The 27186-nt window shown below is 48.4% G+C and overlaps 1 protein-coding gene across 2 annotated transcripts in view; it reads left to right on the top strand.

Moving 5' to 3' along the window:
• The first annotated feature begins 13425 nt into the window (after nucleotides 1-13425).
• The window catches only part of SUCO (SUN domain containing ossification factor), a 41013-nt gene continuing 27252 nt past the window's right edge, over nucleotides 13426-27186 (top strand). For both annotated transcript variants that reach the window (XM_074151708.1, XM_074151709.1), the window contains exons 1-2: nucleotides 13426-13698; nucleotides 25871-25979. In XM_074151708.1, the coding sequence (XP_074007809.1) occupies nucleotides 13634-13698; nucleotides 25871-25979 (174 nt within the window). In that variant the 5' untranslated portion in view covers nucleotides 13426-13633. The remainder of the gene's footprint in view (nucleotides 13699-25870; nucleotides 25980-27186) is intronic.

A 27186-nucleotide genomic window follows, 5' to 3' on the forward strand; every position in this document is an offset into this window, starting at 1 on the left:
CTCCCCGGCCCGGCCGGGTATAGGGGGGGGAGGACGCCGCCGCCGCCGCCTCCACCGGGCCCCGGTGGCGGCGCAAGGGACGCCGGGGCGCTCGGTGCTGCCACCTGCCGGCGGGAGCCGCCGGCAAACGGTGCTGCTGATCCCGGAACGGGCGGCGGGGCGGGGGGGAGGTTTGCGCCGCCGGGGGGGCGGCTGGCAGCAGCTCCGAGGCGGGATGGGGACGGGGCTGCCAAGGGCAGGGAGGTTCTCCGGGTCCTTCCGCCAGGTCCTGGTGGATGCAGGAGGGATGAGGAGGGGGCAGCAGTGCTGGGCACCGTCAGGCCTGAGAGGGCTCCTCCCCTGGGGTGAAACCCCCCCCGCCCCCCTCAGGGCTGTCTTCCCCTCTGTCCTGTTCCCTGTAGCCTGCTTTGGGGGAGGTGGGGTTCTGGGGAGACCCCAGCTCCATGCCAGGACCTGGCCATCCCGAGTGTCACAGCCCTTATTCAGCGTGTTGGCCTCTGCATGCGGGTGCTGCTGGGGCTGTCTCGCTCTGCCTGTTGCCCCCAAAACATAGGAGGTACCACTGGACCCCCGTGGGAAGGAGGGATGCTCCTGCTGTGGTACCAGCAGGTTCTGCCGTGGTCCCAGCAGCAGCTGTGCCCACACACCATGGCGGAGGGCTCTCCTCGGGAACCCTCCTGCAGCCCCAATGAGCCATCCTTAAGCGTCCATCAAGAAGGGCGGTGAGATTTGGTCTGGTCCTCTCTGTGTTTGGACATCTCCATATGTGTCTGGCCTCTCTGCTCGGTGAGTGACCCCAGCCCGTGTTGCAAGCCCCACTCCCTCTCCCAGCCCAGCGAGACACCTGCTTTTCTGGCCAAACCAGGCTCCAGCACCCACGTCGGGGAATGTGGGTGTGATGCTGTGAGCACGGGTCGCCTTTCCCCTGTGGTTCTTACCTGCGGCAGCTCAGTCCTGCCCCGCTCCCCAAGCCTGCCGGCGCCGTCAAGAAGCAGAGCAGGAGGAGGAAAGGGAGAAGTTGTGGCTGAGCAGGGGCTGAGAAGTGCAGGCACCCATCTCCTGCGCTGCCCATCCACCACCAAAGGGACCGAGCTGCCCTGCAGTGATGGGGCTGGGGGACAAAAAGGGACGAGGGAAGGTTTCCCTAAGTGTGTCTGTGTGTGTTTGTGCTTAGGTCACAGCCTTCCCAGCCCTGCAGAGGTGCTTGCTGCAGAGGAGCTGCTTACTTTGGCCTCACCCGAGAGGCCTCAGCCCAGGGTAGAGCAGCCCTGAACACTGGCCTGTTTGTACTTCAGGAAGGGGCGTTTGTGGCCATCCTGTCACGGTGGGAGCAGGTGAAAGAGCTGATGGTTGTTTTTGTCCCCCAGCCATCACATGTTTACCTTTGCACAGGCAGGAGCCAGCCAGTGCCTGCTGCGGGGGACCCTCCAAACAGGAACCCACCTTGCCCAGATACGTGCAGAGCAGCAGGTAACCCCCACACCGCTGATGTGCCTTTGAGGGGGCCTCGGGCTGAAGAGGTGGCACTTTTTAGATGTCACCATGGAGTGGCTCAGCCATTGCACTTGCTCAGCAGGGCAGGAGCATCTGCTCACCCTGTGCAGGTACCCCATGCTGAGGGGGGCAAAACCAGCAGTCAGGATGGACCTGGACTCAGTTTCAGCTGCCCTACCTAAAAGTCCCTGCGGTCTGTACAGGGCCATGCAAGTGCCTCCGTGCTCATGACTCCATGTGCACAAGCTGGTGCCCACAGGGACAGGGAGTGCTGCCAGCTCCCACGATTGCTGGCATTGCCTTGAAGCCCAAGGCCTGGGAACTCGAGATTTTGAACAAAATGTTGTTCTCCCAAAGTCACAGAGTAAAGCTGGGGCACATAAGAGAAAAGCTCGGAGGGCAGCGTGCCCCTCCTTCTCCCCTGAGAAGTGCCATGGAGGGACACCACCTCCCATGGGCACGGGCAGGGCAATGTTGTGCTCTCACTGCGAGTAGGTTACAGCAGGTTTGGTTTGGCTTGGCCCTGGGCTCTTGTGCATAACTGTGATGCTCTGGGGACAGGAAACAGTGGGCTGGGGCAGGATGCTGCCTCCATGTGGTCTGGTCCATCTGGAAACCCCAGTGGAGGGGGGTAGAATAGAGATGAGGGATGCTTCTCGTGCCCCTTGAAATCTCCTCTGCTGTGGGCCACTAAAGTCCCCCTTGGAGGCAGGGAGAGGTGGGAGACAGCTGCTGGTTGGTGACTTGCAGCATCTCTGAGCCACACTGGTGATGCCAGCAATGGTGGTGGCAAAGCCAAGCCCCTCTGGGAGATGCCAGCACAGCAGCTGTAGCCCCCCACGGGATCACCCTGGCACTGGCTCCGCAACCTTGGCAGTGCCAACCCGGTGCCGAGACCCAGAGGGCCCAGAGCCCACTTGGTGCTTGGGAGACCTCCACGGGCTCCAGCACGAAGCAGCTGCCGCTGCTGTGCTGGCAGCATGTCCCCACGGGAGGGAACAGTGTGTGCCCTGCCATGGTGTGAACGTACCGCCCACAGTCCAAAGGGCAGCTCAGCCCTGCCCAGGTGGCCCAGACTTTGCCTGCAGGGAATGACTCACCTGTGCACAACAGTCCTAGACCAGCCACGGGACCTGCCATGGGACTGGCCACGTCACCATCCGTACCTGCCGGTCAGAGGGGAACTTGTGCCATGGAGTCACCCCTCAGCCCTCCTGGAGCTACGTGGCCAGCGGGGCTCACTTGGCAGAGAGAGCAGTAGCTAAGGTCAAGGATGCCAAAGGATGCCCTTTGTGAGCATCTTAATTCCCACTCTGGATTCCATGCAACAAGGCCTCCCTCACCCCACGATTAGGTGTCCCCAAGTGCCACTAGCTTCTGGAGAGGCTGTAAGACGGCAAGTGCTTTGAGACCCCCTGCTGAAATGCAGCAATGAGGAGCTGGATGCCACAGCACCACAAACTCTGTATATGTTGAGGACCTGCTGGCTTGGCTGTCCCCTGCCCTTTGCAAAGGGATCCCACTGTGGATTTGTTTAGTGTCTGCTGGGCTCCGAAAGCTAAAGCTGTTTGGAACTAAGTCTGGAAAAGGTGACAGGCTGGGACTGAAATAGCTGTGACTGATCTAGGCCTCCGCTGGAGATATTTGAATATCAAAGTGTGGAGGGAACTGCACCCCCCACCCCCAGCGTGGGGCTGCCTCCAGGTGTGTCTGCTTCTCCTCAGAGTGGGACCATCGCTTGTGCTGCAGAGAAGTAGGCTTCAGTATAACTAAACAGCACACCCTGCTTAGGCTTTGAGCTTGCCTAAGGCTACGTGGAGGAGTGCGGACCCTGCACCTCTCCATGTCCCTCGGCTGGGGCTTTTCCCCTGCATCCCATCCTCGTCACCCCGCAGGTGACAGGGCTGCCCCAGCTGCAAGTCCGTAACGGCCCCGGCAGCTCTGCAGGCTTCCTCGTGGTGTGGGCTCCATCCTTCTTGCTGTCCCTGTGCAGCGAGCGGTGCCTGCGAGGGTTGTGCTGCGTGTCCCGGGTTGCTGCGGCGGAGCTGGGTCCCTCCATGGGCCTGGGGCAGTGGCACGGACGGGGCTGCCTGCGAGCACAGCTATGGACGCTGGGGCTTCGTTTCTCTGCCAGGCGATCCCCCGGCCTTCCCCTTCGACCCTGGAGCCGAACCCTCCCTCTGCAGGAATGTTTTTCAGGAGGGGAGGTTGGCGCAGCTCCAGCTGCTGCATTTTTCCATGCCCAGAGACCGTCTCCTGCCTTAAATGGCCCCATAACATGGGCAGCGTCTGCTCTCCTGCAATCACCTATTTAAGGGTTTTTTGGATTCAGGCCCCAGCACGGAGTGGGATGACACCAGCCCAGTGCCTCGCAGCTGGGCTGAGCCCTGTGAGGGGATGCTGGGGCATGTGGGGCTGGTTGCCCTGGGGTCCCCTGCAGCAATATGCCCAGGCATGGGGGAGGCCAGTGCTGCTCCAGCTCTCCCAAGCATCTCCCTTCCCTGTGTGCAAGTCAGATTTCCTGGATCCAGGTCCACATCCTGGTTCTACAGGGACCTGGACCACGTGGCAGTGTGTGAGCCAGCAGCAGCATCCCCTGCACAGAGACCCTTGCTGTGGGCAGCCCGTGCCACCAAGAGATGCTCCTGGTCCTTTACCTGCCCCCCGGCACAGCTCCTGCCCATGGCCTTGATGGCCAGAACCAGCTGCCCCCGAGCCCTCCTGCCCTCCACGGCATCTTCCACGACCCAGGAAGCCTCCCTGCAAGCTCAGGCAAGGGATGCTCTGTCCCATACAGGCTCAGTGGAGGCCACACTGGTCCTGGCCACGTGCCACAGTGCTGGTGGTGCAGCCAGGGTGGGGAGCATGCCACAAACCCCGCAGGTCTCCATCCCAAGGCTGGACAGTGTGGGAGCACAGGAGATCCTGGCAGGGATGTCACTGGTTTCAGTGTCAGAGCTCCCAGTCCCAGGCAGGTCACTTTCAGAGCACAACCTGCCTTGTGGAGTGGAACCTGCCCCAGGGCGCCAGCTAAGACCTTGCTGGAGACCCCATGGAGGCATTCCTGGGTGAATGGCCTTCCCAGGACTCAGACGACTAAAATGCTGGTGAGTCACTGTTTCCCCTCATGGCAGCATCCTAGGGACATGGGGGACAGGCTGGGTAAGACACTGGGGCTTGCAGGGGAGAAGAAGGGTGGTGGAAAGGGAGGCAGAGCAGCCAGGGAAGGGGGAAGCCAGTACCCTCTCAGGCAACCAGCTGAGACAAGGAGGTACCGAGGCTGCTGGAGCAACCCAGCGATGCTGCTCAGGGCTGGGGAGAGTGGTCCAAGAAATTGGGACTGGGTCTGAGGAGCCCAGGCTGGGCCAGCATCTGCTGGGGTGAGGTTTGGGATTTGCTGAGCCTGTTGCAGGGGGAGAAGGATGGGAAAGCAGCTGGGGAGATGTGATGTGGAAAGGCACACGCTTGCAGAGACGTGACCTCTGGAAGAGACAGCCTCTGGAGTGGCTGCGAAACTGACCTCCCTCGGTCCTGGCATTCCCCAGCGGTCAGCACAGACTGGTGAAGTCCTGTGGCAAAATGCCCTCCCCACCGCCTGTGCTGGGCTCCATGGAGAGGGACAAGCTGACCCGGCTGCGGTCCCTGCCAGCCCCAGGCCAGTGGGTCAGTAGGGTCCCGTTTTTATGGAAACTGCATGGAGGTCAAGCTGTCACTTAGTGGAGAAGTTTTTTGGTTTTCAGTCTGATTTAAAAAAAACCCAAAAAACTCTAGGAAACTGCAGCCAAAAATGATGTCAACAGTATGCACTGTCAGCTGCAGGGTGCTCCAAGGTGGGACAAGTCCAAGCTTCAGCTGCCCAGGTATGCTCAGCTCAACCCTTGGCCGTATGTGGCACGTCCCTAACGCACAGACACAGGGAGGAAAACAGACATTGGAGGTAAAAAAACTCGAACCTGCCTGTGGGACCTGAGCGTGGGTTGTCATGGAAGCTGGAAGGTGAATAATGTCCAGAATTCAAGATTCAGGAGTGAGGAGGGTCTTATGGTTCATATGGGTGCCCCCAAGATGTGGCACAGCAGCGCCAGGGCTCCAGAACAAAGCTTTGCTGCGTGGTTTCTGACTCCGTTCCCCTTTGTTTAGCTCCGAATTTGAAGCGTGGGGACAGGATATGAAGTGCTGACCCAGCTCTGCCACAGTCGGTGAAAAGGCACGGTGAGAGCTGCAGGTGGCAAAACACTGAAAAACCCAACTCCCCATACAGGACGAAAGCATCGTACAGTTGGGGAGAGCTAGTAGCCAGGGTGGTGGAGCCACACGCCAGCTCTCCGGCACCATCTTTCCATCGCCCAGAGCCTCATATGGCATCCGCTTCTCTCCCCTTGCAGCTCTGGGACACAGAGCAAGAGGCGCAAAGGGACCAGGAGTTTCCTAACGAGGTTTTTACCTTCTGCCCAGGGGATATTTTTGATCTTTAGCTGTGTAAGTGCAAACAAAGCCAAAAATAGACAGGGACGGGGACACTGGATGAAATAGTGTATGCAAATGGGCTGGCTTTTATAGGAAGTATAGCTGGGGAAAAATTTGTCATGGACAGGTCAAAAGAGGTTGTAAATCACTGCTTTAGCTTGGTGCACTGTGAAAGGATCCACCTCTGCGCTCACCTTCCCATTTGACTAGAAAAGAGGTGTTTGTTCAAACACAGCATGGCCTCAGCCTGGAAACACAGCAGCTTCGGAGGAGATATTCACTGCAGGAGCCCTTCCTGCTCTCTTCCCATGAACATCTACTTGAAACCTCCAAGCAGGAGCCCACGTGCTTGGGAAGAGTGCTGCAATATCAAGTCTAGGTATGTTTTATGCTGCTGGGAAACCCCAGCCCACGCAGTGCTTTTCCCTGCAACACGAGCTCATACTACCCCAAAACACAGGGAGGAGAGTCCCCTGAGCCAGGCCCCGCAGGACGTGCACATTCCCATGCAAGCCCGTGGGTCCCCAAGGAGTGTCGCTCCCTGCCACCGGTCACTCCCTCACCCACCTCCCTATTTTTAAATTTTTGCCAGGGAAGGAAGGAGCCAGGTGGGAATTTGGGTTATTTCAGTGCTCGGCAAAATGGGAAGGGAAGCAGCTGAGCCAATGGCATTCCCTGTCCATACCCAGCCAGCCCTTCTTGTCTCTCACCCCCACTGCTTGCATCTGCTGCTCCGGCAGAGGCTGTGCCGCCCTCCCGGCACGCTCCCGGCACTGCTGCTTCGGGGCCCCAACCGCCCTCCCAACCCCGGGGGGGGCTCTTGGTTTTGGTTTTGTGTTGAGCAAGCCACGGATGTGCCGTTCTGCCAGATCACATGCTTGTGGTGTTGCCCACTTTGGCCTCAATTTGCATGGGGCCACGGAGGAAACCCAGCGCCCTGTTGCACCAGGTCCTTTCCTGGCCCCTCTGCTCGCCCTCAGTGCTTACGGGCAGTTTCAGCCCACGCCGTCCTCCCAGAAGCAAAGCCCCAAAAAAGCTTTACACCTCTGTCATGAAGTTTTGCCATTTCTCAGTTTCTGTAGTGAGATTCGCTTTCTCTCTTCCCAGGGGGGCTCAGCCAGCGGCTGCTGGAAAGCACCAGGGGGACCAGCAGGTGCCCACTGCAGCAGTTCACCCTGTGGGACAACCGCTGGTCCCAAACCACATTTCCATCATGCGACCAAGAGTTAATTTTGATTTCTCTGTTTCTCAGCTGTCAGAGGCTGTTTGGACTTTCCCCGCCCCATCAACTTCCCGTGGATGGCAAGAGCAGCTCCTCGGCTGCCACCTGCACACCACGCTCAGCGTTGACTTCTCCATCGGGCAGCGGGCAGTGGCCTCTGCACCGGGGGCATGGCATCGAGCTGAGATGCTGCTGAAGGTTGTACCTTGAATGCCTGCCAGCTGGACTAGGGGAAACTGGTGGGTCCTTTCTCCTTAAAGCCATTTTCCATCCGTTCCCAAGCACCGGCTGTAGGAAATGACGGTTTTTGTCGTGCGAGGGCTCTGTGGTCCCAAACCAGCACCGGGAGATGCTGCAGCTTCCCACTGCACCCTCCCTGGGCATCCCTGCTGGAGTAATCTCCTATTTCTAGGCAAAGTTAAAATTCAAATGAAGCCACCTGAAATGCACAAACCAAGTACAAATGTTTTCGAAAGTGGAATTCCCATTTCAATTAATTTTCTTCATCTTACTTAAAGTTTTCACTTCCAGGTTTTGAGCCACTAAAGGAGGAGCTCAGAGCCAGGCAGAAGAATTCTCTCTCCAGACCTGGCTGTGACTCCCCGAGAGCCATGCGAGGAGTCTGAGCCTGCCGCCGGTGGTCCCGGCCACAGCTCTGTCAGTGCTTTTGGGAGCCACGGGACTGCCCCACCATCTACCCGTGCCAGATTTCAAGGTTCTTTCAGGCGGGATTGGGGCTGGCTGGCTGGAGATCAGAGCAGTCGCTCTCCTACACTAGGTCACGCAGCCCCTGCCAAGTGTCACTCTGTGCCATCGTCCCTGCCCTGCCTGCCAAGAGGAGAGCTGCCCGCCGCTCCTCGGCGCCGTTGCACACCACTGCGCTGGCCCACATTAAGTAAACCTAATGAGGCTCTGCACAGAGCAAGCATTTCGGTGACCCAGCCTGTGGGCATGTGCAGTCTGATCGGCTGGTTGCTGTGACCATGGCAGCAGCCTGGTGTGGCGTCCCACGCGTTTTTGGGAGCAAGAATTGGCATCTGTGCAGGGGGATGTCTGGGACCCACATTTGTCCCTGTGGGACAGAATGGCAGCCCCAGCCTGGCAGAGGCGTGACATGAGCAGCATCTCCAGTTCGAACTCCCCTGATGGTTCCTGCTGCCTCAGCCCAGGGGTGCAACCTTGCAGCAACCCTCCCCCAAAATCCCATATCATGGAGAGAGTTTATTGAGTGATGAAAGAGCAATTACCAGCTCAGCTGGAGGCAGAGTTGCTCCTGTTTGGTTTTGCAAGAAGAAAGACTCCCACCTTTTTTTTTTCTTTTTTTTTTTTTGTTCCCTATGTTCCCTCTTGGTGTGAGCTGCAAAAGAAATAAAAGAAATTCAGGATTTTAAAAAAAAGTTTTACACTGGTTTGCTGGATTCTCTCCTGCAAGTGGTTAACGGTTCATCTAAAGTCAGAGGAAATTCTCTGAAGCAATCTTGCAATTTACAGCTTTTCCTTTACTAAATAAGAAACGGTCCGGAAATTAAACAGGAAATTGTGTCTGGAAGGAACAAAAGTTGCGTTGTCAGAACATGCTTATGGAAGATTTACTTTATTCTAACCAGTAAGGAGCCAAGATCAATAGTCAGAAGAGGAAGGAGTTTGTGCGAATTAAATCACATGTGAAAAAAACCCATGCACTTGGGAAAACAAGAAGCCTTTGTAAAGAGCAGATCGGGATGAATGGGAGAAAAGGCTTAGCATGAGCAGCAACCAAATGCTGGAAAGTGCTGAAAGACAAAGGCCCAGGGTGTAGTCCAGGATCAGGTGTCTCTCCAGAAGTCAAACATTGCTCCATGGCCTCACTGCCCAAATCTCTGGGAAATACTCTACAGTCTGTATAACACACCAGGTCCATTTGAGTGCAACAGACAAGCATTGCCCCATCGCTGTGCAGGGTTTGAGGGTAAAACAGAAGCACCTTTTTCTTCTTCCCGTCCAGAAACACTCCACCAAGCTGCCCCTTGGGTGGCCACCTCCAACTCCCCCTACCTGGGGTGCCACACACCACAACACGGCTTTTATTCCCAGTCAGCAGAGCGATGCTTGTATCGCTGCCAATGTGACCGGTTGGGCTTTGCATGCTCAGAGTCTCCTGTGGCTGCACATCAACAGTGTAGGCATGGAGAGTCCTCCCTGCCCAGGGGATGCAGGTACAGGTACCATCGGGTGATGAGGTGGATGGAATTCAGCCCCGCAGCAGGGCTAACCCTTTGTGAGAACTGCACCAGCTCGCCTCATCCTGGGGTTTGGCCAAGAGAAATTTGGCCAAGAGCAAGCCAAACCCCTGCTGAAAACGGGCAGTGCTTTTTGAGAATCCCATGCAAGTATTTGCTCCCAGGTAATTCTACAGTACATTGGGCTTTGGGTTAATTATGGGCTGGCATTGGGAGATTGGGTAATCTCTCATTTATTTTTTTTACCATTATACTGCTCATCTTATCAGTGGTTGAGAAACAAGCTTAGCAAGCGCTGGTATGCGGCTATGTCAGAGGTGATGAATCGAAACCTCTGGGTGGCTGATGGCACCACACTCTTTTGGTGGATGCTTGCACCCGCTGCTGACTGACTTGAAGGGGCTTTTTCTCCAGGATCCTGACCAGTCACTCTAATGGTTCCTCTGAAATGAGCCATCATCCGTGACAGCTCTTTAGCTGTGTTTGGTCTAAGCTGTATGTGATTAATCCCCAGCTGGTAACGGGACTGTGGCATACGGGAGCTGTGCCAGTCAAGAGCAGCTGCATGGACCAAGCAAGTGCGGCTTCATAGCCTTTTCCTCTCCTCTTGGGGAAAAGCTCTTGGCAAGGAGGCTGGAAGAATTACTATCCCAGGAGCATGAGAGAGGCTGACAACGGAGACAGTCCCAGCCGTACACTGTGGCATGGCTGTGAGCAAAGCACCACCTGCCAGCACCGAGGCAAGTGCTCTGCCTGGAAATACTTCGCAATGGGTTAATAAATGTTTACCAGCTTTTCTAGCAGACAGCTAAGCCATTTGTTTAAATTTCTAACGCTTCACAGATGGATTTCTCTACTGCTCCGGTCCAAGCCATCCCCAATGCGCAGAGTTTGTGGCCGAGGCTGTGTCGGTGGGATGGGGAAGTGCTCTCTGCCTGATGGCTGAAGTGGCCACGGGCGAATCCTCCAGTGGGAGGCAGGATGCTGAGTGTGCAGATGTATGCTTTGCCTGCCATCTCCCTGTGCAGACACAGTGCTCTCATTTGAAAAGGAAGGTACCATAATGCTGGCAGCATCCATGAAGGAGACAAGTCCTACATGCCTCCCTGGTGTCATGTCCTGGCAGGAGGCAGAGGGAGGCAGCTGCAGCCGAAGCTCGAGTTGCCCTGCCCCTCTGCGGCACCCTCCGGTCCTGAAAGGGAGAGATTTGGGGCACCCCCTGACATGGTTAAAACAGCTGCGGGTGGGAGGTGTGCTGTTGCTCCCACAGCTTGGGGAATTTCCCACCTCCAAGGCAGCTCCCAGAGGCCGTCACAGAGGCGTGCCCCATGCACAGAGGCTTTCTGCACCCGTGCTGCTCTGGGCATGGCCCTGCTGCGTGTCCCCAGAGGCACAACCAGGCCCTCCGCATCACATCTCTGCTCATAACCCTCCCAAGGACAGTCAGATGCCCCCGCAGCCATGGATCCACACTGCCACTGTGCCACATCTTAGCTCAAGTGCTGCCAAAGGCTGCAGAAACCCTTGTGGCAAAGGTGCTGGCTCACGCCCCGACGGTGCCACAAAGCAGCTCCTCGGTGTTCTTCAGGACTCGCCTCAGTCCTGTAACCGGTCAGGCAGCTCCTGTGTCATCCCCGCTCCTGGGGAGACAGGACCTGACCAGGGAGTTGGGCAGTGCTGGGGCAGCCAGGCTCACCACTGACCCACTGGGAGAGCCACCAGTGGGCTCTGCGGCGGGCACTCAGACCGGGACACAAAGCAAAGCCGCTCGCTGTCAGAGCCACCCTCCTGGGCACTTTCATCTCAGTATAATCCAGACTGTGGTTTAGCGAGCCCATTTTCCTCTCCTAGACGTTCATATTAAATCACCTGGGCTTCTTCCAAAACCTACCAGTGACTTGCACAGGAATTTCCTCTCGTTCAACCTAACGAGTCACAGCCTCATCCAGCAGCTCCAAGCCAGGCTTCTGGATAAGCTGCAAGGTATGGGGCAGTGGGCACTGCTTTGCCCCCTGTGCTGTTGTCCCTGCATTTTCCAAAGAGACACAGCAGGGATCTGCCTGGGATCCTCCTGTGACAGCCCCCTCCTCGGGCACTGCAGGACAGGCTGTTTCTGTTACAGGACAGCCCACAGTTTGCTGGCCGGGGGCATTTAAACCCCAGCCTGTGTGGAGATGGGGCACAAAGCTGGAGCTTCTCCCTTTTCCCTCTTCCTCAATGTGTTGGGACATAGGCCTGTCTGCTGTCTGTGGCACACAGAGCTCTGGGAAGGGTGGGGGAATGCCAAGTGTTAATGAAAGCACAAAATTACAGGGTGAAAAAATCAGGAAAAGAACAGACACAAAGAGTCTTCAGAGGTTTCCACTGCCAGCTGGGAACATTTACCCGCAGATGGCTGACTCCAGTCACGGCATCCTGCAGTTTGGCAGCACCAAGCTGAGCCCTGCAGGCACCCCATTCTGTTTGGGAGCACCCCTGGACGGCCGTAAGGGCCAGTTGATGGGCCTGGGGCTGGAGCTCCTTTGGGGAAAACAGCAGCTGTGGCCTGGGAGGGCCCTGCTCCTGCGAGGATTGCCGTGATTCACACCCTCTTGTGCCTCCCTCCAGGCAAAGCTGTCCTTCCTTGTTCAGAGTCCTGACATGTGCACGTTTCCAACGCGGCATGCCCATGACTAATCCATCTGTGCCTTTCAGGGCTGTCGTAATGCCCTGTGGGCTGGGAGAGCAGCGTACGTTGCTGCTCCCATCGCACTGTGGCAGCGGGAACCCCAATCCCAAGGCTGTTTTATTGGCAAGAGCTGCAAGGATGGTTTTCCTGGCTACTGTAGCTCAACGTAAAGCCCACCTTACAACGCCATGCTTCCGATGGGCAGATTTAGGCCTGGCTACCTAAAAAATCCCTATTGTTTTGATAATAACTGTTGTGGTTTTCTATCAGTCTATGCAAACATGCCAGTACCAGGGAAGGGACCTCTCTTCCATCCCACAGCAGGATGGTAAGATCACACTTAGAGCTGCCTAGCCTGTAGTCCCCCGAGCACCTCCCAGAAACACTCCCAGCCATCAGAGCAAAGGCAGTGCCAGGGAGGGAAACAGGGAAGGTCTGTGAAGGTAGCTGCGGGGCTGTGCAGAGAAGCTGGGCCATCAAAGCTTGGCCAGGCTGCCAGGTCCCAGGCACGGCTCCAAGGAAAGCGCTCCCTGTGCGGGCCTCAGGACGTGCCCGGCTGGCTGCCGGGTAAAACCTGGCTCGGATCTTCCTCCTACAATGAATAAATAGACACAAAAAAACTTAAACACTTCTGTGGCACCCCTTGTGCTGATAAACACGGGCCGAGCCGCCATCTGGCTGCCATCGGGTGAAGCCTGAGCCCAACCGCCCCTCATAAGCTCCCTCAGGCCGCCCGCAAAATGGCGGCGGGGACCCTCCGGCGGCAGCAGACCCCACAGCATCGTGCGTTCGAACTACAGCTCCCAGCAGCCCCCGCGCCTCGCCCCGCAGGAAAATGGCGTTCCTCCGCTCACTCCGTGGCGCTTGTTCCGCTGGGGGCCTCGGCCAGCACCAATCAGCGCTCGGCTCTGTGGGGCAACCGGTAGAGAAGCCTGATCAAAAAAAATAAAATTAAAAAAGCTGTCATGTCGGAGGCGCCGTTCCTTAAAATACCCCTCGCATGGAGGGAATGACGTTCATCGCGCACCCCGCGGCTCCCGGAATTGCGGTTAGCCGTCATGTACTACTGCGGCAATTTCCCTTTAAGGGCTTGTTTCACTCGGACACCTCAGAGGGGGTCCTTGGAGGGGCGGGGAAAGAGAAGGCCGCTCTCTTGATTCGCCACCGCACTGGCGCCGGAGAAGCCAATCTACGCCGGCAACCGGTGCTGGAGGGCGGGGGCCATCCCCAGGCGCGCCGGCCATTGGTGGCGGCTAAAGCGAGGGGGCGTGGCGGAGCGGCGGGGAGGGTGACGCGTATCCTTCCAGCTCAGCGCGTGAAGGGATAAGGGGCAGGGGGGGAGGGGGGAGGGGCCCGGTTCGGCGGGCAGTAACGGCCGCGCTCGCGCCGTCGCGTCCTGCGTTGCGTCTGGAGGGCGGGGGGGGGGTGGGTGGGAAGAGGGGCCGCTCCAACGGTCGTTCCTTCTTAGCGGCCGCTGCCGCCTGGCCGCGCTTCTCCCGCCGTCCCTTTGCCGGGGAGGATGCGCCGCCTCTGCCCGGCCGCGGCAGGTAGACGGGGGCGACGATGAGGGAGCCGCCCCGCCGGCTCCTGGCCTTGGGCCCCTGCCTCTTCCTCTGCGCCCTGCTCTGGTGAGTGAGTGCCGGCCGCGCCGCCCACCCTCCCCCTTACACCGGGGAGGGAGGCCCTTCCGAGGCCTCCCGGCGGCGGGGGTGTCCCGCCACTCGGGGGTTCTCGGGGCCCGCCATCAGCCCTACCGCTGCTGCCCTCCCTAGCAACCCCGGCGGGAGACCGCCCTGGTTGGGATGGTGGGAGCCGATGGTCGGGGACGCGCGGAGCGGGAGGTGGAAGCGGAGGTGGTGCTATTAGGGAAAGAAAGATGCTTCACTTCGGAGAAAAAAAAAAACCCAGAACGCGTTGTTGTGCTGGGGGCGCGGGGTGTTGCGCTAAGGGAAAGGCAGGTAACAGCTCTCGGGAGGGTGATTCCCGCTGCTGTGAATAATAGTCATTTGTTGCATTCGTGGGAGCAAGCGGTGTCACATGTAGAGTCAGCCCTCGAGTATCAGGCGTTCAAAGTTGCGCTGTACGCTTCCCTGTGTATTTTGTGGCCACTCTGTGCTGTTTAACTGGAAGGCTTGCTTGCTTTTCCAATTTCAGGCTGAACTCTGGCAGTGTTCTCTGAAAGATCTTGATGCCTTATTCTTGAAACCAGACTGTCTGGAGTCGTGTTAAATTAAAGTCAATGAGCCCTTTTATTTTTGCATTGGTTACGTCTTTGAGAGTGTTTTTCTTAGTGATTACTTTAGCTATACCTTCTTCCACCATCTTCCCTTTACTTTGTTTTCAGACTTCTTTCAAATGTCACGTTTATTATAACACAAATATTAGGAGAATATATTTCTGTATGGTAAGTTCTAAGCTTCTTAAACTTTGGCCTCCTTTGAACTCTGTGACTCACAGTTTGAGAAATGGTGGCCAGTTTGAACAGCAAACTGCAAATATTGAAAGCTGAACAGCAGTTATTGTGTATCTGGTTTATTACTTTAATACATTTCCTGTAAACTGTTTAAATAGTCTATTTAAAAAAATGGAAGTAGTCTTGAAGTTCTGGGTTGTCTCACAGTTGATTGTAGTTGGATGGAGAAGGGGGAGCTCAGAAATCAGTTGCGAATCTGGTGCTGACACTGACATTACTGAGTTTGGACAGTTCTGGAGCAAATTTTGTTCATGTCATCACATTTTTATTTTTTAGAAGTCAAACCAGGGAGTCGGAAAAGTGCTTGAGAACTCTGTTGCTGTGTTTACATTTAGCAAAATTTTAAAAGAAAAAGCTCCTAGCCATACAGGTAACTGTGATAAGCTGAGATCCTGACGGAACTGTCTCCAGACAGCTTTTCTTTTACTTGTTGGACAATTAAGTTTTTTCTTAAGGAAGGTTCTACTTGTTAGCATTCTTATTAGGAAGATAGTTTTTGTTTCTTACTGTGTTTTGAAGGCTGATAACCTGTTTCTGCCTAAAGGTAATTTGTTAACAAAGATGTTACCGGTTTAATGTTATATTGATGATCAGAGTGATTTTTTTGTTGTTGAGTTCTTAGTTTGCTGTTTTGATGGAACTGTTTAAGAAAAATCTTCAGATGTCTATTCCGTATTGATAAAGGCATATTGTGTTCAACTTGTGGAAATGACATACTTGTTCTGTAAGCTCAGACAACTTCTGCACTCCTCTTGGGTATGTCTAGGAAAAAAATTGACCTGGGTTTTTTCTTTCTTTTGAAAAGAGGTTGCTCTTTCAAGCAGTATCTTAACTGATCTCAGAGCTTGCACTAAAGTATCCTTTTGCTGCTTTAAAAAAAAGAAATTCAGACTGTGTCTTCACCCTGCTCACTCTTGCTTTTGATTAAAGAGCCAGTAGATTAATTTAGATGTTGGGAAGGCTATAACTCTAGTTCTCTAGTCTCTGTTGTCCAAACATAAATTCACGTTAGAGAGTTTAAATACCCCTGTTTACAGGATGGCATTGTGGCTTGCTTTAATTTCAGTAGCTGTGTCAGATTTGTAACTGGAAAGTCTTGAAGCCTATTAATTCCTGCCATAGTGCTGGACTACATAATGTAAGTTGTGATGTATATAACTTTGGCCTAAAAAGAAAGTCGATGACTTTGTTCACATAAGCAGTTAAGAAACTTTAAGTAGTAAATGGAAGGCTTTGTGTTATAAATGTTGGCATGTGTGACAAATGTTGGCTTTTTAAATTTAGTTGTCTTGAAATATAATCTTCAGAGGATTTGATGGTAGTAGGAGAGAAGCACTCTATTACAGATGAAAGTAGTGGTCAACAGATGATCACATTAAAATAACGGGTGGGGAGAAGGGGAACAAAAGACAAACCAGAATTGCTGATAGAACACTCTTGGGGCTACTTGGACTCTATCTTTTTTTTTTTTTTAAATCTGAACTTTGTTTTATTTCTGGAGAGACAGTAGCTTTTTTCTGTGCTTAAACTACGATTTTTTTTTTTTTTTAATCTCCTATCACACATTTCAAAGCCTGCCTAGAGAAGTTTGTCCAACGGAGAAATATCAATTGGTGAAAATCAAGTGGGAGGGAAAAAGATTGATGTGGCAGTCTTCTAATTGGAAACTTTAAAAAGATATCATCTTGTAAGTTAAAAATGCAACTGTGTATTAGGAAATGTACTGAGAAACAGAAGTTTGAGCTGAGGGATTTGTTATCTGCTGTCTTTTAATAAAAGCAACGTGGTGCTCTTTGGTAGTGCAGGATCAGTGAGTGATCAGTATTTGAGGCTTTCTGAAGCAAGCTGTCCATAGAACAAATGTGGCTCTCTGACAAACCTGAGCCAGTGAGGTTGTTCCAAGTAGTTCGAAAGAGTGGGATGTCTGCATGGTTTTAGAGAAATACTTTTGATGGAGGTAAGGCTTAGGAATGTAGTGCTCTAAAAAGAAGATGCATCTGTGCAATCTGGAGCTTTGACTGTATGTCACAAATGGCTCCTGTTGTCCTGAATTTACAAAGATTTTCTTTATGCTTCAGTTAATCCCTTTGTGTGGATGGTTATAATATTAAAAATACTTTTAAAACTTGTAGTGCTTCATAGTTTGACAATATACAAAGCTCATAAGTGGAGCTTGAAGGAATACTAGAACTATCTGAATTGAGATGAGCTGTGACAGTTGTTTGAAGAGTAACCTGTATAAATTGTTCTGACATCATCTTTTGTCTGCCATAAACTGCGCTTTCAAAGTGTTAACTATGAGTTTAATAACAAAACTGTGCACGCACTAATTTGTCTTTCTGTAATTCATTCTATCCCAGAAAGTGCTTTGCACATCCTGATTTATTTACCTTTTATGAAGCCTTTTATCATCCTCAGTTTTACAATCACTAGTGATTATTTTGCTGCTCCTGTCCTGCACAGGCAAAAGCTACGCAAGCCAGATTAGAGATCACAGAAGTAGGGATTTTGCTAATTGAACATTTATTGGTCCTGACTCTTTGGCTTAAAGCTGGAACTTGCATCTGTTATTAACAGAAAGGTGTTGAGTGGTAAACTTGGGGAGAGGCTTGTGTTCCAGTGTAACACACCTCTCACCATAGAAATCTCTTTTCAGCAGAGTATAATGTTTACAGGAGAGTGCCCTAATGATATGGATAGAACTGGTAGTGTAATTTGCTTGTACTGGGGCTCAGAGTTTTAGCTGGTGATTCTCGTGTAGTTACTTAAATCTCTTCAGAAGACTGATATACTAAAATAAGCACTGTGTTTGCATTTTACGGCAGGAAGAAATGAAGTTGTTTGGGCACTGTTCATATAGTGAAAACTTTTGTTCCAGGCATCCAGATTTCAGAATGAAGAGTATGTTCTTAGATATGGATTATCTTGTTTGGAAGTGTCTGTAGTTAAGGTTGGGACAAAAGCTGCTTTAGAACTCTTGGGCTTTTAAAAATCAAGTATGAATATGCCTAGCTTATAGCCTGCTCAAGTTGAAGGTGCTGTATGCAACCAGGGGCTCTGGTGTCTTACGTAAAACAAATGCTTGACTTAATCAATTATTGAATGTTTACCTTCTAAAATTATTTGAAAATCAGTGAAGTGCTTTCATGCAGTACCTTCCAAAAGATTTGTCCTAGAAACTTCAAATTTGTTTGGCTGTTATGCAAGTGGTGTACCAAAGTAGCATGTACCTCATGACGTTGATATGTAAGACCTTGCCTGTTGCAATGAGATGTGCTTTACTTCAGCACTTAATTTGAGCTTTTTCTGAAATGTCTTTCTCTAACCTGTTATTAGTTCTCTTTCTCTTTAATGTTCTTAGCACTGTATTTTACAGAATACTTCTTGGCCTTTTTGCTTGTCTTAATTTTCATTACTAATCTAGCCTTTGGTAAAGTCTGTGCTTCTTTCAAGGGGAAGGTGTACAACATCTTTTATAGTTAACACTTGCAGCCTGAAGAAAGTGCTATTTCTGAGCATGAAAACTTTTGGCTGAAACAGGCTAACATAGAACTGCAAGTCTAAAAGCTTTGTTGTAATTCTTGGTGAAAATACTGGTCTGTTATAACAGACAGACGGATCCTAAAGCTAGTGCAAAGAACTTTTGCTTGAGTGAGTGACAATATTGATATAAATGACTTAAACTAAGTTGGCATATCAGTAAAAGGTTTCAACAGTTCAAAATTAGCTGGGGTGCTTAAAGGAACCTTCTTGGCTTCGTTAAGTTTTGGAATGGCAATCAAGATTTTGCTGAAGTCCTTGAAAGGTAAGAAGTCTATTAAAAATGCATTATAAAATGTCTGGGACTTAGCTTTACAGTGATCTAGGGCAAAACTTATGTTGCTAAATTTATGCTAAAATTCCACTCCTCAGCTCTACGTTAAGCTGTGTTGCATTTACAGTGGTGCAGAGCAGCTGATGATGATTCTGAGCCTACTGTTGCCGTATCGTGCCCCTGTAGATAAGCTTACGAATTTAAGCGATGAGGGAAATCTTCAGAGGTGGGCAAGTTAGATATTGCTACAGACTCTAAAAGCCTTAAAGTTTAATCACACTTCATGGCTATTCTACTGTTTTCCTGTAGTCTTTGTGATCAGTATCAGGTTTTATTGTATTTTCCCAGCATGTGTTCTTTTCCCCAAGCTCTTGCATTAAAGATAATAGCTAGAGTTTGACAATGCAGGGAGATTCTCTTAAGCTACAGTCTTCAGGGCAGTATTACAGAGGTCTGTTACCAAGGATCACTAGGAACTGCCTGTTCCTTTGAGCACTTCCAAATGGACACCTTTTGAGGGCTCAGGTTTGTGACTTCTGTCCTGCTTTAAGTGCCTGAAATAGGGTACCTGGATATTTCTTTCAAGAAAGCAGTAAGAGGTATGTGTTTCAGTGTTAGTTGCAGCCTGTATCTAATATAGGCTGTTTGTTATAGGCACTGTATCAAAACAATATACAACTATAGTGCTGTGAAGGTGGCTGTTGTCTTAGGAGCCTTTTGGGAAAGGATGAGAGAAGTATTGGTAGCACTGTAAAAAGGAATGAAGAGGTTGTAACACTGTTAGCCCTTGGCCTTGGTTTCCGTTGTTTAACTTAGGAAAATGGTGGACAGTCATGGGTAAGTGGTATGTTCTCCCTCGGTCTTCTTGGATTTTGGTATCTGAGTATACAGAAGCTCAAAACTAACTTTCTTTCCCTCTCTCAGGAGTTACTGGCATGTGTCCACAACCTCAGGATCAGATTGGGGGTGCAGAGAATATGTGTGGTTGAAGGTGGCATGCAGGACTTCCCTGTCAGGCAGTAAATCGGTTAAATCTGACCTAGTATGTGGTGCAACTGTGATCTTGTTTTGCAGTCTTTGTGTGCTAACGCATTCAAAATGCTGAAAGCCGTATTTTTAAACTGGTGGTTGGAATTTTGTCTGAAGCTAGGAATCTCATTGTCTGAAGCAATGAAATTCAGTATTGTCCAAAGTATCTTTGTGCTGGGTTCCTCTGAGTAAGTGAAATAACTGTCTTTTTTGTTTTGCATTCCAGTTAGGAGGCAGTTTGGAGAGCACATTCTTTGCAAAGAGTGGGCAAGATATTAAAAACCTAAATTCATTGCAAAATACAATGGATTGGTAAAGGATTTGCAAAAAAGCACTGGTTTCAGTTGTTTTGGGTTTTGGTTTTTTTGTTTTGTTTTTTAGCTAGTAGATAGGGGCAGGAAATAAGATGGTATCAGTGCCTTTCTGGCAGCATCCTTGCTTAGCCTAGATCTGTAGGTCGTAGTCTTCAGATTTTTTTCTCCCTTAAGGATTCATTGTAACTTTAAAAATTATTTTAGTAATACATGCTACTCTTATGTACTATATGTTTTTTTTTGAATGAATGATGTGTGGGTGTTTTTGTTGTTTTGTTTTGGGGTTTTTTGGTTGTTTTTTTTTTTTGTCTGTGTGGTGGCTTGTGTTTTTGGTGGTGGTTTTTTTTTGTTGTTTGTTTTTTTTTTTTTTAACAACATAAGGAAGATTAACAGTTTTTGGTTGCATTTATCAACACTTATTTCCACTTCACATTCAGCAATGAGTGTTGTGTCTGGGAAGATTGTGCTAAAGCAGTCAGTGCCTTGCAAATAGCTTTCTTTCTCTGACTGCTTGAAATAATGTCACTGCCCTAAAAGCCCGGTCTTCATTTTCTGAGAGATAAACTTTGTTCTGCAGGCCCTTTTAAATGCAAGTCCCTCTTGTTGAACTGTCCCACTAATCCACTGAGTTAGTGGGGAGAGGGTGAGGGTCCTCTCCTTTTGGTTTTTTTTTTTTTCTTCTGCATTACTGATGGCTGGAAGGGAGGTTACTGCTGACTCAAGGGTCTGGTTGTGGATCTGCTGAGTTCTTTTTTTCTTACAGAGCCTTCTTTCTCTTTGATGGTGAGGCTAGTGATAGCAGTCACAGACCTGTAGGATTTGTTCAAAGCAAAAGATATTTTCCTGCCTTCCTCACCCTTTCACAACTTCTCTTTTTTTTTTTTTTAAACTGATTAATCCAGAATAAATTATTCTGTAATCAAGAAGGTAAGCCTCAACCAACAAATAGGTGCTTCTCCACCATTCATAGGCCTGCTCTGCTGGCTCTCTGCCCCCTAGCTCCAAAACTCACCTGCCTTCTCTTGCACAGGCCTATTCTGAACTGATCCTATGAATATTTTCAGTAGAGAAGTGTCACACGGCAAGGACGGTGACATCTTCGTTCTCCCTCTTAGCTGTTGGGCATGGGCGCATCTGCACCTGTTGGTAATACAACCCTCCGAGGTGTGGAAAATGTCAGTGATCGTCCTGGAGAGAGACTGTTCCCTGTGCATTCAAGGAGGGCTTGGTAATCAGTACACTGGTGATAGCTTCCTTTTATTTTCCCTTTCCTTAAAGTTACTCTCTCACAGGTGTCAACTGTAAACTGTTTTGAACTGTTTCACTCTCTGGTGTCCAGAAATAGGTCTCGTTTGGGGAGAATTTAAGAAAACTCTTGCATCATTTATAGGGCAGATGTGTTTCTACTGGATCTTGTGTGAGTGTCAATGTGTATGAAGCCTTTGGAAAGGAAAGCTTACACTGTTTTTCTCTGGGTAGAACAAATTGTGGAAAGACTGCTCTTACCTTTACATTTTGCTAGTTTGGATTTTTTTTGTTAGCTGTAACTTGAATGATTACCTTCAATGATTTTCTTACCAGTTGTTTACTTTTGTCCTGGTTTGAGGCAAAACAGAACCAATTTTCTGTTCAGTAATTTTACTTTTCAGCCGAGCTTCTTCTAATTAAACTCGGAAATTAACAGCACGTTGTTCAGAAACTGTTCACTCTGAGTGATAAGACCTGATTATACCAAGGAATGGTATGCAGAGGCTCTTGCTTATACTTATTGCTATAACAACCAAGGTCAGCTAACTTCGTTATTTGCCCCATTGGAGGGTTTGAAGTGGAAAAGCGTAGAGGAGTCACACATGTAGGGAGGAGTGGACAGGACAGGTGACCCAAAACTGACCAACGGGGTATTCCATCCCATCTGCATCACACTCAGTATAAAAGCTGAGGGATCAAAGGGTCAGCTCTCTTTCTTCAATGCCTGATGCCTGAGGATGACGCTGTCTGTTTGTCTGCCTTTGATCCTGATCCGAGCATTCCTGACTCCAGATCCAGAATCCAGCTCCTGTCGGTGGTCAAGTCCTAGTCTGGGACTTTTCCCTGTACCTGCTGGTGATATGATCATCATCCTGGAAGCTTGATATGGTTTTGTATATACTGTATACTTTTTTAATTATTGCTTTCTTATTATTTATTATTTCATTATGTATTAATATTTTCATTAAAGTTGTTCTTTTTCTAAACTCATAAATCTCTTTATCTCTTCCTCTCCTCTCTTTGGAGAGAGGGAGGGAGGGGCCATCTGTCTTTCTGATTGGCCAATCTGGCCAAAAACATGACAACTTTCTACTTGTTTTTATGCTTGTCAAAACACTTATCAATAGCTTCACTGTCTCTGATAGTATTCTGCAGCCTCTTTCACAATTTCTTATAGTTTGAGCCAAATTAGAACTGGATGGTCTTTCCTGTGAAACCTACGTTGCAGTTTCAAAACCACCTGCACTTTTGAATATCAGTGTGTTCCTTTTTGAAAGAAGCGTAGCCAATTCATGTAGCAATAAGTGTTAACGTACCCTTCAGATAGGGGTGAGCAGACTTTCTGCTTCAGTGGAGAACCACAGTACGTGCCTGCCCTGTGAAGAGTAGATTCCTTTCCCCTCCTTCCTCCCCCTGCCTTCTGTGTCTGGGCTTGCAGCTTTTGCTTTTGGGTTTGTGCATATCAAGCTGAAAAATTAATGGTGAATTAGAGAAAATAGCTTTTAACCTACATTAATGATGATACTAAAAGACTCGTGCTTAAGTTTTTGTTCTTTATGAGATTTAATAGCAGCTGCTATTTTGAGTCATACTTAGCAAAAATGGAACTATCAAACTTTTGTATTCATGTAAGTCACTAACTGTTGGCTATGTGTTTGGATCAATCTCTTCAAGTATTTCTACACTGTTAGGTCATTTGAAGATATACCTTGTACCTGAGACAGTATATCTAGTGACTATCTCCAGTACTATCTGGACATTAGATCTGCTTAATTCCAAGTCAGCATGAAAATACTACTCTCTTGTCATGAGAACAGGAAGGATGTATTAATATATACAGATGCAGCAGTTGCTGTGCTTTCAATGGACATACCATGCAAGTTTACTAAACTCAAGGGGAATTCTGTTATCTGTAAGTTAATGCTTAGGTTTTCGTGTTGTCTTTCTGCATATAGAGAAATACTTAACAGAGATGCTATGCCATTTTGCAGGGTTTTTTTTATTATGGGCTATATCGTCTATCAGCCTGTGGCTAAGGAAGCCTGTTGAATGAATATGTGGAATGTTGAAAGATAGAATTAAAAAAGAGGAGTGGTGGTCCTGATAAGGTGATTAATTTGACTTCTCACAGAATAGTTCATCTCACGTGGCCTTGTATTCTGTGGATTTGTGTTCTTAATGCCCTGTCAGAGCTTGATGGCAGCAGTTGAAGGATATATCCTGCCTGCTGCATCCTCTGTTGCAGTAGGGCTCAGGTTTTCCTGTGGGTACGTGCATGCACACATATACAAAATGAATCCTCAGTCCCCTCCCTTGCTTAGAGGGCTCTTGGGAGACTTGAAGCATCATGTTTGAGTTGGGGAGTAGACTGAGAAGAATTTGTGAAAGTAAGCAAATTGGACACAGATTATGTCAGAATAGCTTAAATCTATGAGCTGTCAAACTGCATTCTTCTAAAAGCTGCATTCATTCTTTAATAAAGCATGACTTGTTGCATTAAAAGTATCAATATATTAAGGCAAGAAATGTATGCCTTTTGTGCTAAGTGCTTTTCGTGACTGCAAGTGCTAAAGTATGTATTAATGTGGTGGTGAAAATATACCTTGTGTTTTAAAATGCTGATTCACAGCTGATGTTATCTTTCCTTTTCTACATTAAGGGACTTAATGTTGCTCTGTACAGCTCGGTGATGATCCCCCCCTTAGTGTAAGCAAACTAAGAACTAACATTTATGTGCATGTATAATAAAGGGGTGGAACGAGCTACAGTATGCTCTGTATCATTTTTGATCTTTTTCTTGTATTTTTATGAAGAACCAGGGAGTTGTATAAGTGGAAGGAGAGACCAGAGGTACTGGAATTAAGAGCACGAGAAAATTTTTCCCTGAAATGATTGAAACGACTTTTCAGGAAAAATAAGTAACTTGAAGTATTTGCATAACTAATTTTTCCAAGTGAGAGCTAGGGGGAAGGCCATAAAAGTCTGGTAACATTTCACTCTGTCCCTTTAATGTACATCTTGTGCTTAGCATAAGATAGAGGTTCAATGGAAAACTTAATACAAACAAGGAATTACATGATGAGATGGGAATTTAAGATGTGTGAGAGTGCACACACCTCATTTTCAACTTACCTGAGATAAGAGACTTTGTATCCACTACAATATGCAGTTACGAATGTTTTCATACCCTTATAATCAGTGCTTTAGTTTCCAGTAACTGCAGCTGCTTCTGCTTGGCTTGAGGGCTTCCATTTTTAGTATAGAGGAAAGCTGTTACCTCAAAGATATGAGGAGTTACTGAGGTGCAGTAGGGCTGAGACAGACCTGGGACACCTTATTTGTTTATCTCCAGAACAGTATGTCCGATCCCACAAGTTCCTTGTCTGCTGTCTTCTGCTCCTTTCTGGTGTTAAGAGACCTGGATTTATGGTGGCTGGCTGGTGCCTTGCTAACACTCCCTGCTGATGCGGCTGGAAGAGGAGCAGTAGGTTTATATCTCTACAACAAAAGCCTGATTTTGTGATTGCCTGCAACTTGGAGAAGTAGTGTTTGTGTGTGTGTATATGTGTATGTATATATATGCGTGGAACTTTTAAAAAATTAGTACTTGACTGTGGTCTATTGCAGCATGGATTCCTTCTCAGTGGAGTAATGTATGCTGCATATACTTTCTAATAAAGGTGATCTTCAAGTTTTTAAGACAGGTGGTAATTCAAATTCTAACCACCAGACTGATCCCAGTTGTGTAAGCAAATCCTGATCTACTAATATTCCTGCTATTGTGACTGTTAAGGCTATATTTTAGTTTTCAAAACGTATGTCAGAAAGTGGGTGTATCCAGATTTCTTGTATACTTGAAGATCTGTTACAGACTTGTCTCCTTTTAGGAGGAGGAGGCTTTTTTATCAGGGTGCAGGGTGACATCAGGGTGCAGAGTGACGTTTATGTGAATTTGCCCAGGGTCATACTGATCACCTGGCTGTCATGTAAACAATATTTCCTGGAAAAGTGTTTGGCTTTAAAGTTACAGGTGACTCTGATGTTCAAGTGTAGTTGAGAACTCCACTTAAAGCTCAATTTGCATAGCATTTTGCTGGACTTACCATAAGGCTGCATGAAGTCCTCTGCTGGCTTTTGGGTCCCCAAGCCTAATGGTCTGCTGTACAGATGTTACCTAGGATGTGAAAAGGCCATGCACTAAAGCAACAAAAGATGCTGTTCCTATGCAAGTGTTTGTATAGCTGTTGGCTGCTTTTCTGTGGAAATGAATCCATTTCTACTGAGAAGCAAAATTGTTCGGAACTGAAAGTACAAGACAAACCTCTATGGAGGTTGTAGCTAAAGCCAGCACCTGGTTTGCCGTTTGTCTCTACATTTTCATGGCTTTTTGCATGGGCCTTTTGTTTAATATACTTATTTTCTCTAATTCTCCTATGTGCTCGATGATGCTGACCATATAGAATTTTCTCAGGTATGATATGTACAGGGAAATAAGGAGCTTTAGTTTTTTTAATCTGTGGCTTTAGTTCTTGCTGAGTAGTAGTAATTGCTAAAGATATCCCATTACTCTATGACAAAGGTTATAGCTGATCCAAGTTCTTTCTAACTTGCAGTAACCTAACAAATTTGTGTCAGCTTCCACTTTGTGACATGTTATCACCCAATGATGGTTTTCCTGATACTTTTGTCTTTTGGAAGCAGTAAATTTGTAGAGTATTTTCTGTTATAATTTCTTAAAGTTAAGTCGTCCAATAGTTTTGATAAATGAGTATCTATGAACTGTTCATGTCTATTTTTATTTTTTAGGCACCTCATGGGAACAACTGGAAAAAGGTTGAGGGACAGAATGCTGAGCGAATTTTAAAATATGATTTATTAATTTTAAATCAAGACTTTGACGCTCTCTTTTTCTTTTTTAATAGGCTTCCTATTTGGCATGTCTTTTGTAAAGACAGTCCTTCATCGACAGTGCAATATGCTTCAGGTGATGCTTGTGCCCTGGCAAATAGTGGTGAAAATGTCCAGGAAAAGGTATGATGAATAATTAGCTACTCTGTCTGACTTGATATTTAATAAATAAATAAAAGGAATTGATTCATACACTTTGATTCATAGTGCTGCCTTGGCCAGAATGTTTAATGTACTCAGTTGTTCTGTCAACTGTGACCTTATCTTCCCAAGTTTTTGTTTTCCTTTACTTGAAGTTTGTTGCTGTTGTGTGGCAATACAGCTGGACAGTTTGGGTGGGGAGGGGAGAAAAAATAGTAAAGCTAGGAATGGTGGCTCATATTTTTTTATTTGGCTGCCAGATGTTAAAGAAGTGGTCATCAGGGATAGTACATGGCTCTGTAGAGACCATGGTAGCAGTTGATGGCCGGGATAAGTCTAGGCCACAGTATGCCAGCTGCATCTGTGTTGTGTTAAAAAGCCAGTGCACAAATGATTGCTGTCTTAAATAGAAGATTTAAGAATAATTGTTTTATTGTCAGTATTTATCAGTTTTGTTCCCTCCCATTTAATAAAACTTAACAAAGCTAAAATATATATATATGAAACGCTAATAAACAAGATTTTGTCCCTTATTTACATTACTCAGCGCTTAAGGTTAAATTGAGTGTAATTGTCCCACCCTGATTAATTCATTACAAATTTCTGCATATTGCAGTTTCATAGTGAGTTCCCAAGCAGTTAAGTCATATCAGAAAGTCGTCATAATTTCATTTATTTACAGAGATAAAGAATCAGTCCTATGATAAGCATGGGTAGTATTGATGCTATTAGTCTTCCCATTGCTTCCATCAATCGATAGTAGGGCTAATCATGGTTCTCATTTCAAGAAAGCTTTTATATGTCACATCAAACCTGCAAAACGTGTTGAGCATTCTAGTTGACTCAATTGGAGAGCTGCCTGACCAGAAAAAAAATACTTTAAATAGTGTGGGTTTCTTAAGCGTTTCAACATCTAGGGTAGCTGTATTTTTTTTTTGTGAGCTTATGTGGCCAAATAGCATTCAGTACTATTCTTCTGTCTGCCTGAAAGAAGTCCTGCTCAAGTTTAATGGCTGATGTAATAAAACTGGAAAGATCAAGTACGCTTTGAGACTGAGAAGCTCAAGCGGTGTATGTTTTCCTACCTTTTTGCAACGTTCTTCTCTTCATTCTATTAACACGGGCTGCATTGTTAAGCAGATTTCTCAACTTAAAACCAAAGAAGTGAAGTATACTGTACTTTTTACTC

Source organism: Numenius arquata, chromosome 8 (genome assembly GCF_964106895.1).
Source record: "Numenius arquata chromosome 8, bNumArq3.hap1.1, whole genome shotgun sequence".
NCBI classification, from domain to species: Eukaryota; Metazoa; Chordata; class Aves; order Charadriiformes; family Scolopacidae; genus Numenius; species Numenius arquata.